The following is a 15996-nucleotide window of genomic DNA, read 5'->3' as shown; positions in this document are numbered from 1 at the left end:
ATACAAAAATATATAGTCACATGCTTTAGAGTATAATTTAGAGCAAAGAGTAAATATCTGTTTTACAGATAAATTATTTAACACTCACAACCCCCCGATGTGACTGCATTTAATAACAAGACACTGCAATAGCATTAAAAAAAAACACACTGTAATTCCATATTCAATATTAATAAAAATACTAGCGCTACAAATACTCCGTATCCTTCATAAAGCTTTAAAAAACTGTGTTTCAGCACATCTTATTTGATTCTTCCAATATTTGTAACTGATCCCTTTAGGATCGGTTCTACATTCCAACAGAAATCAAGAACATTCCTAAGCATCTGAGTGGACCGCGTGTCGCTGTCTGTGGTGCTGAACATCAGACGGACGAACACATCAAAGAGCAAGTTCAACACCCACAGCAAAGAGAAGCGTAAGAATTGATGAAAAAATGTAAATGCACTTACATCGTTAATGGAGAGGAGCATCACGAGACGCATCAAGCTGCTCGCAATCATCGTCATTTAGAAGGTTTTTCGGCTCTTGAACTTTCCCCCGCAGCCGTTCTGATCTCTGCGATATTCTCAGTGGGATTCGTGAAGTTCAGGGAAGCTGATCTTCCTGATGCGAGGCTCTGCTCTGCGCCGTGAACACATGGTCACTCAGCTCCGTCTGACACTGACAGACGCTCGCTCGCACGAGGGAGGAACGCCTATAAACGTCCACACAACCAATCCTACGACTCGCATTAATAGAATCACGGAGAGGATAAACATCATTCCTGTTCACGAAATACAGAGATAGGCAAGAAATAGCGCGTTCATACATGTTTAATACACCAGTGTTTATTACCTGTAGGTCATCAGAAAACATAAGCTGTACAAAAAAAAAGACCTTTACAACATGACCATAATCAACAGAGATCAGCGAGACCACTTTGCAATGTACTAAACATTTCTGTGCAATAGAAAAGAAATGAATATGGTTTAATACTCATTGTTATTTACAAATAAAACTAAAGGTAAACATTCATTTCACCAGCTGCTAGCAGGACGGCCGGGTGAAACGACTCTAACGTAGCAGCAGCGTAAATGAATCGGGGAAACGAGGAGAGTTGACCGATAAAAGCATCTTCTATATAACTACTATTTGAATGGAAGATTTCAGGATTCATAAACTAATGTATCTTAGGAATATCATATTCACGCTGTGTTTCTTTTTTTAATACAACAGGTCATTAATTCAAATTAAATCAAATTTCATGAATGCATACACACTATCATTTATTTTTCAATGCATTTTGTATTTTTTTAGAGGGGGAGGAAGGGTAATGCATAATTATTTTAAATAATATGCATGGATATATAAATTGAACACTGCTTAATCTGCTGAGTGATAAAAACGATTTATACTATTTGATGGCTTTGCAAGTTTTTGTGTGTAAAACAGCTCATACTTATAATGTCATAATATTATACAATTATATATATATATATATATATATATATATATATATATATATATATGTATGTATATGTATGTATATATATATATATATATATATATATATATATATATATATATATATATATATATATATCCAACAAAAATTGCTACACATGTACAATGAGCCCAAAAGTATTTCCACACTGGATGTCTTTGCATTAGATATTATCAAAAATAAATATGTTTGCATTTTTTATTACTTTTCTGTATAGTACCACTATTAATTCATTAAAGTTTAAAAAAATACTTTTGCAAGTTTTAAATAACACGATGTGAGCCATTTAATGATATTGATATATTGAATAATAACTGCTCAAAAGGCATTCAGGAATTGGACTCACATTGGTCAAGTTATATATTTTTGATGCAGTATAAAATGGCAATTCATAAGAGTCATATGTTTGGAAATTAAACTACACTGGATGTATTGTAAGTTTTTGATTCAGTGTAAGTACATAAAGGTTATTTGTTTAAAAATTAGAATACTAGATGTGTCATATGAATCAGTTCTTTTTAATAAATCAAAACATGATAGATTCACTGTAGTCCAATTCCCAGACAAATCAATCTTATGAACCAGTTCTTTTTAAAGCGAATAAAAACACAAGATTCATTTATTTGGGAACTGGACTACATTTTTGCTTTACTAAAAAGAACCAGTTCAAACGAGTCTGTCGCTCCGCATCGAACCACAATAGTTGCATTAATTTTTTTTTGATTCATTATAAAATACTGATTCATACGAGATATTCACTTTGGAATTGGACTACACTGGACGCAAAGTTTTTGATTCACTAAAAAGAACCGGTTCATAGGAGTCGTACGTTGCAATCGTACGCTTTTTGATTCGCTAAAAGGAAACTGCATCACAAGAGTCATTCATTTGGGAATCATTTGGGATTCTGATTCACTAAAATAAAGTCAGTCGTGCAAAACACCATCAGAATAGTACGGTATTTTGCGGGGCTGGTAGAAAATGTGCATGCAAAAAAACATAAACGGAAGGGAATATTAGTCGCTTTCAGTAAACAATAAAACCGGTTCCCCATCTAATGCAATTACATTCAGACATATTAGGGTTTATCTTGTGTGTCCAAATACTTTGTAGGGCCACTGTATTTTGCATGTCCACTGTCCTGTGAGAATTGGCAACAATTAGTAACAAAACATCAGTATTTTTTAATCAATAATAAGGCAGAAACTATCGGTCTTTCCATGAGACCCATTGTCTTGACACGTACATCATTCATGTAATTAGATACCAGACATTGAAAATGGGGCGTAAACCCCAATCAAAAGTCATACTACTGTCACAACCACTTTTCTTCGACAACTGTATATCGACCAATTATTATAAAAATGTCTAAATGGAAAACTATAACAAAAAATACAGATTTAAAGTCCGCTGAGCAGAAAAGACACGTCATAGAAACTATACAATGCACAAATGAGTGAAAACAAAAGGACGCGAGGTCTTTAAAGAGTCCCACTCTGAGATTTATTTTTACACTTTCTCGGTTCCCCCGTCTCACCGACGCGCTCCAGATTCATATTCGCTCGCCTTGAAAAAAATCGCTGCTTCTCGAGACATCAATGGTTCAACGGCGAACGCTTTCCTTGCTGCACTAATATAGTGCAAAAAATAACGCCTGGAATCAGAGTGGGACTTCCAGGAGAACATGATTTGTCTTGTTTTCACCTTCCATAGAAAGGCTGCATCTTCTGTGAGCAAATGTCGTCCGTGATATCTGAAGATCCCAAGTTTCCTCATGTCTTCTCTACTGCGTGTGTTGCATGTTTTGGCATTGTCTGTTCATTAACTCTTCCAAGTAATGAATCCTCGGCTGGGAAGCACAAGTCGGAAGAAAGTTGTTCGATAAGGTCCTGACCCGTCAGATAGTAGACCGCGGGTTGCATAATTGACAAATACTTGTAAGAACTGAATATAAACAAAGGCATGATCTCACAGCGTGTGAAGATGTGTGTAAAGGCTCTTCCAGAACAAGAACGTAAAGTGAAAATAAGAGTATGAAGGTTTTTGTTTGCGGCTCTTGGATGTTTCTTCTTCCTCTAAGTTGCATTCGAGCATTTAGGGTCCAGTATTTGAGATGGCTAGGCTTTTTTTTTTTTTTTGGGAGGAGTATTTGGTTGAATCTCGAGAACATTTCCAGGAAATACTTCACCCTAATAGAATAAATCAAATTTTTATGAACCAAAAATTTTGATATTATAACGGCATTTAAATGACAATTTTACATATTGTAAACAGTAAATAAGTATTAATAGATACGTCATATTGTCTTTAATTTATTATGATTAAAAAAAAAAAATCGCTGTTGACAATACTGAGAATTACAAAAACAAAAAGTAAATTGTTCAGATGTAATACAGCGTTAAAAAATAATTCCAAGAAAATTAATTTTCATAAATAATTTATAAAATAATTTGAAACATTTTATAAATGTAAAAAGGTGCTAAAATAAGCCAAAAAAAATTATTTTGAGCATATTTGGGGTATGATTTAACCTGGATATGTTTTCATAAGATTCGACCATTTTGCTGCTGATGATATTTTTCACGAGAAGGGCTACATGTCCACATCTCCGTCGTACGCCAGGGTCAGGGGTTTCAATCGATTATTATTTTGTCTTCGCTGAGGTTTCTTTGGCTTTTTGCTGCGGACAAAAAAATAAAGAAGCAGCTGTCACTATCAAAACTAATTTTACGTTACACAAAATTTTATGTAACGCAAAACAGTGTTGCATACGCACATGCATGTTATGGCATATGATACAAATATGAAATCATGAAATATGTGTAAAAAAAACCAAAAAAAACAAGGTGATGAAAAATCATGATGATCAGTAACAGACCTGTGATGAAATGTAACAGGTGCCCTGATAGGTACATTAAAGACTGCGCTGGCCTAATTAGTTTTTAGCATTATTGCAGAATAGAATCATAAGAAAAGTTGCTGCTCCAAAACCTAGTGAGCTGCCCCCATAGGCCACATTATCAGGCATAATAAATGGGAAACATGATAATGCTGCCTACTGGAACACATCATTCGAGCCTAATTTCAAATGAAAATCACTTGTATCCATCACAGAAATCGCAATCCCAAAAAACATCATGACATATCAGTGAAACAAAAAGAAAGGGAGAGAAATACTGATTATGAATGATACTGATTATGAAAACTAGACACTTTGTATACTTTCACTGAAATACTATACACTATGCTGTATTACTTTTTATGCTGTTATTTAGTATTTAATTTCTTTTTTGAATTTTCAATTGTGTTGTATCTGTGTTTTAAATATGTTTATCCAGGTTCACTTCATTTAGTTTTAGTTATTTTAATATTTCAACTTTGAAACCTAATTAAACTAAATGAAAATGAGAAATGATGCAACAAGCAGAAATAAGACGTTGATTTATTTTTATATTTTATATTTCGGTTTATTTGAGTAGTGTTCATTTTCTCCGATTTTAAAACTATGCCTCTCAGCGTGTCAAATATCATATTTTTATTTATAATTACATTTAGTTTTGGTACGTTATGAAAACTGGTAAAACTGAAAAGCTTCTATTAAAAGCTTCTGTTAAAGTATATATATATATATATATATATATATATATATATATATATATATATATATATATATATACACACACACACGACACTATTGCTAACTATTTTATAGTTTGGATTTTTAATGTAGAAGCTCTGATAAAGGTATTTAAAACATCTGGCAACCACGATAATGAAAATTTGTGACATTAAGATTTTTATTTTTAATTTTTTGTTGCATGCTGATATAGTCCCTTCTTAATAATGTCCAATTTGTTTTGTCTTCACAATTGGAACAGAAATGGTTTTAGTTTTAGGCATGTAGGCAGTAGGGACCAATGCGAGCTCGCTAGGATTTGCAACAGAGCTATTTTTTTCAATCCTTTTCTAAACCAATAAGCCATAAATAAGCAGCCTACCCGGGCAGCTCGATGCATTTAGCATCAGAACGTAAGGCACAAACTGAGGTGGAGGCACGAGGCAGAGGACATCAGGAGCCTGTTTCTGCAGCCTTTAACTGGCCCTTGACTCTTGACTTGGCTGCTGGCACTCAGGGCAGGTGTAGGTCAGCTCATGGGCGTCTTGGCCCATCCACACCACCGTACTGTTGGCAGAATCTGGCGTCCCGAGCGAGCGCCGGATGGCACAGTAACTGCTGCTCGTGCGGATGAGGATGGGATGCGAGTTAAAGGAATGCAAAACCAAACGAACGCATGGAGTGAATGAGAAAATAAAAGGAGTGGCGGTGAAGAGAACGGAAAGGGTTGTCGTTCTTACCATGCGAGGTAAATCATTGACACGATAAATACCAGGAGGACAAAAACTCCCGCCGCCACGCCGTACACCCACGTCTTCAGCTTTCCGTCTATAGAGATCAAAGATATTCAGCGTAAGCCATCAAACTGAAGCAAAATGCAAAACTATATGAAGCTGGTTTGTGAGTTAATGCCACGCCATTTTCTCAGGCTATTTATAAAGTAGAAGTTCAAACTTAAAACAACTACAAGAGACTTTAAATAAAAACTCTAAGAAGCTTGTAATGGTGTTTGCGACTTTATCTCACAATTCATAACTTTTTTTAATATCGCAAAAAATTTGTATATCTTTTTTTGCTTAGAATTCTTAGATTTGATTGGGTAGCAAGTTTATATCTTCTAAACTATATCTTGGAATTCAAACTTTTTCTCTGAACTTTATGCTTTGGAAATTCTGGAATTTTAAATTTAGAATTCTCAGTTTAAATCTCGCACTTCTGACTCTTTTAAAATTGCGAATCTAAACTAACATGATTCTAAACTAGTAATTGTGAGTTAAAATTTCACACATGTATTTTTTAACAACTCCCTCATTAACATTAGTTAACATTAGTTAATATATTATATATTATATATTAATTAACATGAACATAAAATTAAACGCTTAGTTAATAAAAATAGATTTGTTTATTGTTTGCTCATGTTAGTTCACGCCCCATTAACTAATGTTAACAAACATAATTTTAATAACGCATTAGTAAATGCTTAAATTAACATTAACTAAGATTAATTAATTCTGTAGAAATATCGTTTATTCTTAGTTCACGTTAACAAATGTAGCTAACTAATGTTAACTAATAAACCCTATTGTAAAGTCGGCCCGAAGTTGTTAATAATAATTTTGAGTTTACATTCACAGTTTAGATTTTGCAGTCCTGACATTTATTTCTTTAAATTGCAAGTTCATAAAATCGCTATTTCAATTTAAACTAACAACTGAGTATTGCTTTTTCCGCCAAATAATATTTACAGCAACAATATTTCACCATTTTTATATCTTGACATTTTGCAATTCTACTCATCGTATTTTATTTTGTGGTAGAAAGAAAATTGCAATATGTAATTACAGGACCAAAATTTTTTTAAAAATCTGCTTTAATGCTTTAAATGTGTTTGCTGAGTAATATAATTTCCTCTTACCTTTGAGTACAATTAAATAAAATATGCATGAGAAACTGGACTAAAGAACCTGAAATGAAACATGTACCTGGTCCAAAGGGTTGCAGGTACCAGGTGCGTCCGGCGCGGCCAGGCTGTATTGTGGTGGGCAGGGTGGGGTTGATGGCCCTGCTGGTCTTCACATCAGATTTCTTGTCCCCTGCGGTGGGGATTTCGAGCACAGGGATGGGAGCACACTGCTCCAGCATCCCCTCGGCCGTGAGCACCTCGGTGTAGCCCTCCTCGCACACACACACGCCTTCCTGCAGGGGGCAGCAGAGACGCAGAAATACAATCGTGCTTTCGGCTTCCTCTCGAAGCTTGTGACCCAATTCAGTCCTAAAACCGAGACGTTTCTGCACTCTCAGTTCCAAAAGGTCAATGTTTTTGGTCAAACGCACCTGAAACGAGGTCCGTGGTTAACACGTGCTCATTTTATTCCATGGCAGGTAATGCGCGCCATACATTTAAGCTTTAATGTGTCTTTTTTGTTGACTGCAGAGGCCATTAAATGCCATCCCACTGCAAAGGTAAACTCATATTCTCATTATTCGCTTTTACAGCCTTGCTGCGTTCAGAAACACGCTCTTGCAAACTTTCCGATACGGCCGTTTTAGGTAAACACCGAAAGAGTCGTTGAATCTTAACGGTGGTGACCATTAAGTTGTGCGTGGCTGTGTGTTTATAGCCTAACTTTAGCTTTTTATTTCTGCTGATTGAATTTAGACTTCGCGGTTCATAAATGTTTCGCTCATTTGTGAGGATCAACTTAATAAACGAAACGCGTAAGATTCAGAAGATTCAGATTCATTTTCTACGATAAAGCGTGAGCCGGCGGGAAAGTAACGCTGGGTTTTTGTCGAAGGAACCAGTGTGATATTAACTTCTGGCTTGGCCTACAAAAATAAATCATCCCCGCAGCACTCCATGGACCAAGAAAATAATTATCCCTAGTGAAAAGCAAACATTCACACACTTTTTGTTGCTAATGCTCGAGAGATCCTACGTGAAATTATCCCAAGAAGCATACTCAGTCTACCAGAAGTACCTGTATTATTCGCACAGTCATTATTTTGCATGCACTAATTCTTTTCTCATTCAAAGCTCGTTGAGCGTGCTACAGAGATACAGATCAATTGCATTCAAAAATACAAACAAAAGTACAGCTCATGGCCATGATTTTCTGTTGCATTCATTATGATAATTGCAGCTGGAGCAACTGTCTGCGGTTACAGACTCTGCAGTAATCCCACAATCCTCTTGTGTCTTACCTCTGAGCAAAATGACTGTGGTTTGTCACAAGGCGGATCACATGACTGGTCCGTCCCTGGCAGTAGCGCTGGAGGGCATCCACCTGGAAGAAACAACAGGGCAGAGATCATTTTCAAGCTTTTGACGACAACTCAGCTTGGCGGAAAGCGATCGGTCATTCGGAAATGTGCGTATGTCGGCATCTTTATATATACATTTTACAGCATACACTGCATGCTGGTATCATAGTCATGTTCTGTAGTGTGCCACAATAACATACTCCGTCTGAAACCAGTTTTTTTATTATTATTATCATGCATGCAGCTTTCATGAGCTCATTTATTCAGGAGCTACTGTACAGAAATTCATTTGTCACACCACAGGACCATTAAACATGACCTCTTGAAGGCAAAAAGGCTTTTAGAAGTGAAAAATGTGCAAAGAAATACCACAGCACCTAAGGCAAACTCATTGCATTTTAACCTGAAATCTCGAAATTGATTAATACAATTCAGCACATTACGCATCGGTGATGCATTAGCGGGCTTTGATGGTTTATATTGGTACGTGCCATTCTTCACTGGCTGATGTAAAGGTGTGAAGCAAATGAGATCATGCGCACCTGTGACGTTTATTCCATCCGAGCGCTGACACCAGATCAGCTGAGGATTGCCCATCCACTGGTACTCATAACACTCCCCATCTGGATGGAAATCAATGTAAATATACATTCTCCAACCATACACTTTTAGGCAGCTGTAGAGAGACTCAATAAGGGTGTTTTAATACAATCTCCTTTAACTAAAAGTACCTGGGCCAAAACGTAAGCCAAGTGCACGGCTGACGATAGCCATTGGCTTCCACAGTACGGAAAGAAATACTATGAAGCCTACGGGTACCATCGACAGATTGGCTGCCAACATTCTTCAAAAAATGTTGGTTTGCAACAAGTGAACTGTCTCTTTAAAAGAGATGCTTTGTAACAAATCAAGCCAGAGACATTCGAACAGCAAATTCACGCAAAATCACATGCATGTAAATGCCAGAAGTATGCTTAATTGTATTTAATGTTCATTATAAAACTTAAAATTATATATTTGAAAACTGTGCTTGCTGATAATATAACATTAAACCGATTCAAGTCACTTTTAAGTGCATTACAGTGTACTATGACTATTTTTCAACACATTTACATAGCACATTTATTATGTTATGTGTAAAGTTCTTGATTGTAATTTGAACTGTAGTTTGTTCTCCGATATTACATTTAAAGTTAACAATTTCAATGTACTAAATTGCAACGTCATTATAAACATGTAATTATAAACACATTCAAATACACAGCATACAAATTTCAGTAGAAATGACATTAACGTATATTTTAGTTTCGCATGCATGCATCTGGCAATTATGAAATTGCATATAGAGATGTACTTGGATCATACAAAAAAAAAAAAAATTAAGTTCAAAATGCTTTTAATATAAATTTAAACTACAATCATGTCATAACAATGCAATTAAGTAACTAAGCATCACACAGTATATTATTTCCGTAACAAGCGCTCCTTTTAAAAGTATGTCCAAGTGCACTTGATGATAAATGATTTATATATACACTGTAAAACAAATGATATGTGTTATAAAATGTTAAACTATTAAAGTGGAGCAGAGTCTTTATAGGAACGAGAGAGGAAGGGTCTCACTGCTGCAGGGCCGGGTCTGCCACTCCTGATCGGGACACTGAGCGATGTTCTCCGGCTCCTGAGCGATGACGGCCCGAGAACGGACCTGAGCCGGACTGAAGTCCAACCGCTGACCCTTCACGCACACACTCTGACACGGGCTCCAGTCGGACCACTCCATCAGGTAACAGTCACCTGAGCAGATCAACACGAGACATACCAGCTCACTTCAGAGATAACAACAGAAGAGCCGAGGATGCTGCGAAGCTCTAATTTAATAATAATTAAAATTATATTTTATGGTGTAGTCACATACAACCATTTAGGAATGTTATCTGTATTAAAAAAAAAAAAAAAAAAAAACTGGCTATTGCATTTAAGCTATTTAAGGGAATAATATTTTTTAGATTATATATTTTAGAATAATTATCAGATTATATATTATAGAACACATTTGTGATATAAAATCTCAAATAAGATGACAAAAAAAAGTAAATAACAAAACAAAAATGCCCAAATAATATAACTAACTTGAAAGTGTTAACACACAGCAATATTGCTGTATAAATAAATATTTATAATGAATAAGATGACACATATTATTAAGGGATGAACCAATAATTAAATTTAATGAATATATCTAAACCCCGGTTTTGCATATTTATGGGACAAAATGTAAACAAAATATTATATAGAATTTCTAATACATATAGCAACATATATAATAATATGTACATATATGTAATGTGCATATATGTATATATATATATATATATATATATATATATATATATATATATATATATATATATATATATATATATGTGTGTGTGTGTGTGTGTGTGTGTGTGTGTGTACTTTGGATCAAAAAATGCAGACAAATAAATAAACGCTTCTTGTATATATAGTTTTTATTGTTTTGTTTGTTTGCTAGGGTTTTTAAAAGTATTTATGTATTTTTTTCTAAGTATTTATTTTACCAGGGCAGGGTAAGGTGCAGGTCTCCTCCAGAACAATATTCTTATCTCCATCGACAGCCTGCTCCAATCCAGCACAGAGCTCTTCTTCTACAATACTGCTCTTCCCATCGCCGGAGCCATCTGATACAAAGCACGACAGGTTCCGGAAACGCAGGCCCACCCCACACACCACCACCTCCTACAACACACACACACACACACACACACACAGAGGTTCAGATGTGAGCACAGAGCAGTCATAAACACTTCCTAAATCCAAAGATCAAAAGCAGGACTGAAATGGAGGAGGATCAGAGAGAATAACAGAAGAGAAGACGAGGTTGACAGCGAGATTGGAAAACAAGGTGTTGGAAGAGCGAGGAGATCCAGAGCGGGTCGTTAACTTATTCAGAGCGAATGAGGTGTTTAGCTCCAACCATTGTTCTGTTGTACAATCCTGTTCAATAAACACTAAGACCTTTCAATTTCACGAGTCACGATGGAGATTAGTAGAAACAAAGTGGAATCAAAAGATTAGATTACAATTTATAGATTAGGAATGATCTCTACTATTTTAAGTAAGATTTTAAAAATGACGCTTTAAATTAAAAATTGGACACTTAAGACCAGTTTATTACCAGAAATATTCATCTTTTGAACCTTACATTCTTTAAAGAATCTCCCAAAGAATCCTGAAAAAAATGTATAATTTTTACAAAAATATTAAACATTTTTTAACACTGATAATAATCTGTACATTAGATACTGGAATAACGATGCTAAAAAAATTCAGCTTTGCGTCCCAGGAATAAATTACATTTTAAAATATATTCAAACATAAAATGGTTACTTTAAAAAGTAATAATATTTCACAATTTTACCGTTTTTACTGTAATTTTTTATAAAAAAAATCTCAGTGTCAGTGTTATTGTGAACCTTAGTAGTTTATTTTGTTGAAAAAATGCGGACATTTATTCCGATAGTCCACTAAAGACATTTTACTAACTACACGTCAGCTAGCAGTCATTAGAGTATTAGTAGACTGTCTTAATAACTTCTAACACTTGGTCCACAGCTTTGCAAGTATATGTCAACTTATTCTATTAAACCACTATCAGTCTATTCTGAGAGTTAGCAGACACCTAGCTGCAAATTAATGAGAATTAGTTGACTTACAGTTACCAGAACGTCTAAAGAATGCGATCGAAATAAAGCGTAACTGCGAAAATTCATGAATTTTGAAATATAAACTTGACCCTCCGCAAGATCGAGTTCACCAAACTCTGAACGTTTTCTTTGAACGTGAATGCATTTCTGTGATGAAGCTTCATCCTGCAGCGCGTAAGGGTCGGATTTGATGAACTCTGATCTGTGCATTTACATTCAGCCGTTTGATCGGTAAGAACTGAGAAAGACCTCGACACGGCACTCGGACCACGGGCCGTACTGCCATCTGTAGCAGGGTCTCACAGGACACGGCTTCCACTGCTCCATCTGAGCCGGACACGGCCTGCCGTCCCCCTGAGACGCCTCAACCACCGTCCGTCTGCGCCACATCTTCCCTGAGGAGTCCAGACAGAAGACAGGGAAATGAGTCTGAGCTTCAGCTCCACGGAGAGCAACACGGCCGACCTCAAATATCTTCTTCTGTTCTATTACTTTTTATTAGCGCTTTGTAATAAAGGTTTTTCGTTTACATAATACATCTGTGTGTACTGTGTATATTTATTATGTATATATAAATGCACACACATGCATGTATATATATTTAAGAATAATATATTTTTATATATGATAAATTATGTAAAAAAATAAATAAAAAAATTATATATATATATATATATATATATATATATATATATATACACACACACACACACACAAAATGCATATATATTTTCAAAATATTTACTGTATGTGTGTGTATTTATATATACATAATTAATATACACGTACACACATATATTACAAAAATATTAAAGAAAAGCATAAACCATTACAACAAACAAAAACGTTTATTATGGAACTTTTATTAATCATGATTACTCATTTGACGGCACTACTTTTTATATAGTTATAAATACTTCACCACTATAATTTCTTCTTTTTTTAGAAGAGACTTTTACAGTATTATAGAAAGCTTTGGGGTCAAAGTGATTTTTAAGTTTTAAAAAGAAGGCCCTTTTATCAAAACTAAAGTAAGAAAACAGGAATATTCTGAAATAATATTAAAATTTAAAATAGCAGTTTTGTATTTAAATATACTTTAAAACCTAATTTATCATTGTGATGCAAAGCTAAATTTTTTTAGCATCATTACTCAGTGTCACATAACCCTTGGGAAATCATTTTAATACGCTGAAATAGTTGTGCAGTTTCTATGGAATCCATGATACTCTTTTTTCAAGGCTCCTGGATGACTCGAAAGTTCAAAAGAACAGCATTTATTTAAAATATCAATCTTTTGTAACATTACAAATGTTGCTGATGCCACTTTGATAAATGCACTGCATCCTCGCTGGATACGATTATTAATTTCTTTCCAAAAAACTAAATAAATAAAAAAAACTTGCCGACCCCAGACTTTTGAATGATAGTGAAAAATAAAGTCACAAAAGTTTGGATTTTTTTGGAGTGATATATGACCTGATCCTGTTTTTGACAGATTTGGTGCTCTGCGCACACACACACACACACACACACACACATCTCCATACACTCATCTCTCAGTTTCTAGCTCAAGGCACGGCAGTCTCAGATAACTCTCTAGCTCATCCCACATGTGTTTAGCATAAAACTGCACACAATGCACCGCCTTCTGTCTCGCTCTGCTTTTTCTGCCTTATCTTAGAAGTGTTTGGCAGGCAGACTGTCAGTTTCTATCTAGCGCTGCTTCCATCTGTTTTCGGCGAACAGTACCTTCTCAGAGTCCACCATTTCATCTCGTGTTTCCGAATTCTAGTTCCATCCTCCTATGCTGCCTTTTCTTTTTATCTTTTCCCGCGTGCTCAATTTCACAGCCTACGTACTTCTTCTCGATCGCGCTAGCAACAACACCAAGGCCATTGTTTTGCTGCTTTCTTCGCTTTGAAATCGCAAAATAGCAAGTCAGTTGCTATTTTAAGGCGTTTAAAAATTTTGTGTGCGATTTACTGGCCATTTACGAATGTCCCAATTTATAAAAACAATACTTTTTATGCTGCATATGATGCTTTTGTAACGTTAAAGGCTCAGGACGCTGCTTTAAATCAAATCGGCCAATCACGGCAAATTAGCATCGCGTGCGAGAGCCGTTTAATGAATCGTTGAACATATTGTCTGAGAGTCGTTGAACAAATGAGGTAAAAGTAAATGTATATATATATATATATATATAAAAAAAACGACTTTGCTTGCATGCCAACCTGTTGTTTGGGACGCCCAAACCCAAAATATGAACCTTTCATAATCCATAATAGGGGCACTTTAAATACGAAGCAGCACAACTGTTTTGATATGCATTTATATTAATAATAATAAATGTGTCTTGAGCAGCAAATCGTTTTTCAGAATGATTTCTAAAGATCATGTGACACTGAAGCAGGAATGTTAATATATATATATATATATATATATATATATATATATATATATATATATATATATATATATATATATAAACATAGAAAAACAGTTATTGTAAATAGCAATATTTTTCATAATATTATAATGTTGTGCATTTTGATCAAATAAATGCAGCCTTAAGAATCAAACCGTCCTTAAACTTTTAAAACCTGCGTACCTGACAAATTAAAAATACATTTAATACAGCAGAAAGAAGCATATTTGTCCTTTTATCCAGGCTTCACCTTCAAGGCCACAGGTCTGTGAGCAGTCTGACCATGCTGACCAATCAGAGAGCTGGCAGTTGACTGGACACTCCACCGTACAGGAAGCGTTCATCTGCCATTTCTTCTCCAAGCGCAGCTGCAGAAAGAAATAAGACAAGAAATGAGCATTCATGAAAAAAAAAAAATTTTTGTACTCAAAGTAGTTCCACACCAGAGATCTGTAACCCTGGTATAAAGTGGACTGGTTGAAAACTGAGTTACAGGGTTAATATGCCATGCATATGTTTTATCGCCCACAGGGTCCAATTAAAATGACCAGAGCTGTGGGGTTTTGACTGATCTTTTGCCATCTCTTTTCATTAACCTACAGTTTAAAATGGCACAAAATAACCTTGCTTCTTCTCCACTTGATCTCAATATTATACTGGTAGATATACTTCAGAAGTGCAGATTTAGAGATTTAAACGTTACATTTTTGCTTTTTATGCATTAGTTTGCTCGGGCACATTGTAGAGGAATATACAATTTAATTTGGGGTTAGTAAAATGCAGTTTTATATATATATATTGTCAGTTTTATTCATCAAGGATTAACCGAAATCATCCAAAGGGACAGCAGAGACATTTTTAAGTAAAAAAAAAATCTATTTCAAATGCGCTGACCTTTGAAATTTCTATTCATCAAAGAATAAAAAATAACTGTCACGGTTTCCAATATTAGAGCAACTGTTTTCAAATTATGCAAATCAGGATATTAGAGTGATTTCTGAAGACTGAAATAACTGGCGGATAAATAAAAATCTATTAAATAAATAAATAAATAAATAAATAAACGAAATGTTAATGATAATTTACAAAATTATTGGTTTTTTTTCTGAGCAAAAGACACTTAAAAAAAAAAATCCTTTGAATAGTTTTTCATATCTAAAAAAATCATAAAACACCATTCAAAGAATTTGGTTACATACATAAACTATCTGTTTAATTTGTCTTGAGAAATCCGGTTAAATAATTCAGTCTGAATAATGTTTTACTTCAAAAACATTCATCATTTTAGTAAACTATATATTAAAGAAAATCTCTCAATGATTTAAAACGATCAAAATGCGATGACATCCCCGCGATATTAAAACAGTCTTTTCATTAACGCTGAATCAGACGCTATTCTCTTTCTGGCACTGAGAAGAAAATAACGAATTTCATAAAAGAGGCAGCGTCTGTAAATAAATGCGCAAAC

At 34.8% G+C, this 15996-nt stretch overlaps 2 protein-coding genes across 2 annotated transcripts in view; both read right to left on the bottom strand.

Moving 5' to 3' along the window:
• Nucleotides 1–503, bottom strand: part of LOC122333972 (neurexophilin-1) — a 4820-nt gene extending 4317 nt beyond the window's left edge. The window contains 1 exon segment of the mRNA XM_043231832.1: nt 453–503. Within this exon segment, the coding sequence (XP_043087767.1) occupies nt 453–503 (51 nt within the window).
• A 3208-nt stretch (nt 504–3711) lies between these two features.
• The window catches only part of LOC122333971 (thrombospondin type-1 domain-containing protein 7A-like), a 63486-nt gene continuing 51201 nt past the window's right edge, over nt 3712–15996 (bottom strand). Inside the window, 9 exon segments of the mRNA XM_043231831.1 lie at nt 3712–4166; nt 5843–5930; nt 7088–7301; nt 8310–8392; nt 8912–8992; nt 9993–10166; nt 10952–11126; nt 12347–12492; nt 14779–14896. Of these exon segments, the coding sequence (XP_043087766.1) occupies nt 4079–4166; nt 5843–5930; nt 7088–7301; nt 8310–8392; nt 8912–8992; nt 9993–10166; nt 10952–11126; nt 12347–12492; nt 14779–14896 (1167 nt within the window). The 3' untranslated portion in view covers nt 3712–4078.

This window comes from Puntigrus tetrazona, unplaced genomic scaffold (genome assembly GCF_018831695.1).
Source record: "Puntigrus tetrazona isolate hp1 unplaced genomic scaffold, ASM1883169v1 S000000456, whole genome shotgun sequence".
NCBI classification, from domain to species: domain Eukaryota; kingdom Metazoa; phylum Chordata; class Actinopteri; order Cypriniformes; family Cyprinidae; genus Puntigrus; species Puntigrus tetrazona.
Note: the sequence above shows the minus strand (reverse complement) of the source record. Positions and strands in the feature narration are given on the sequence as shown.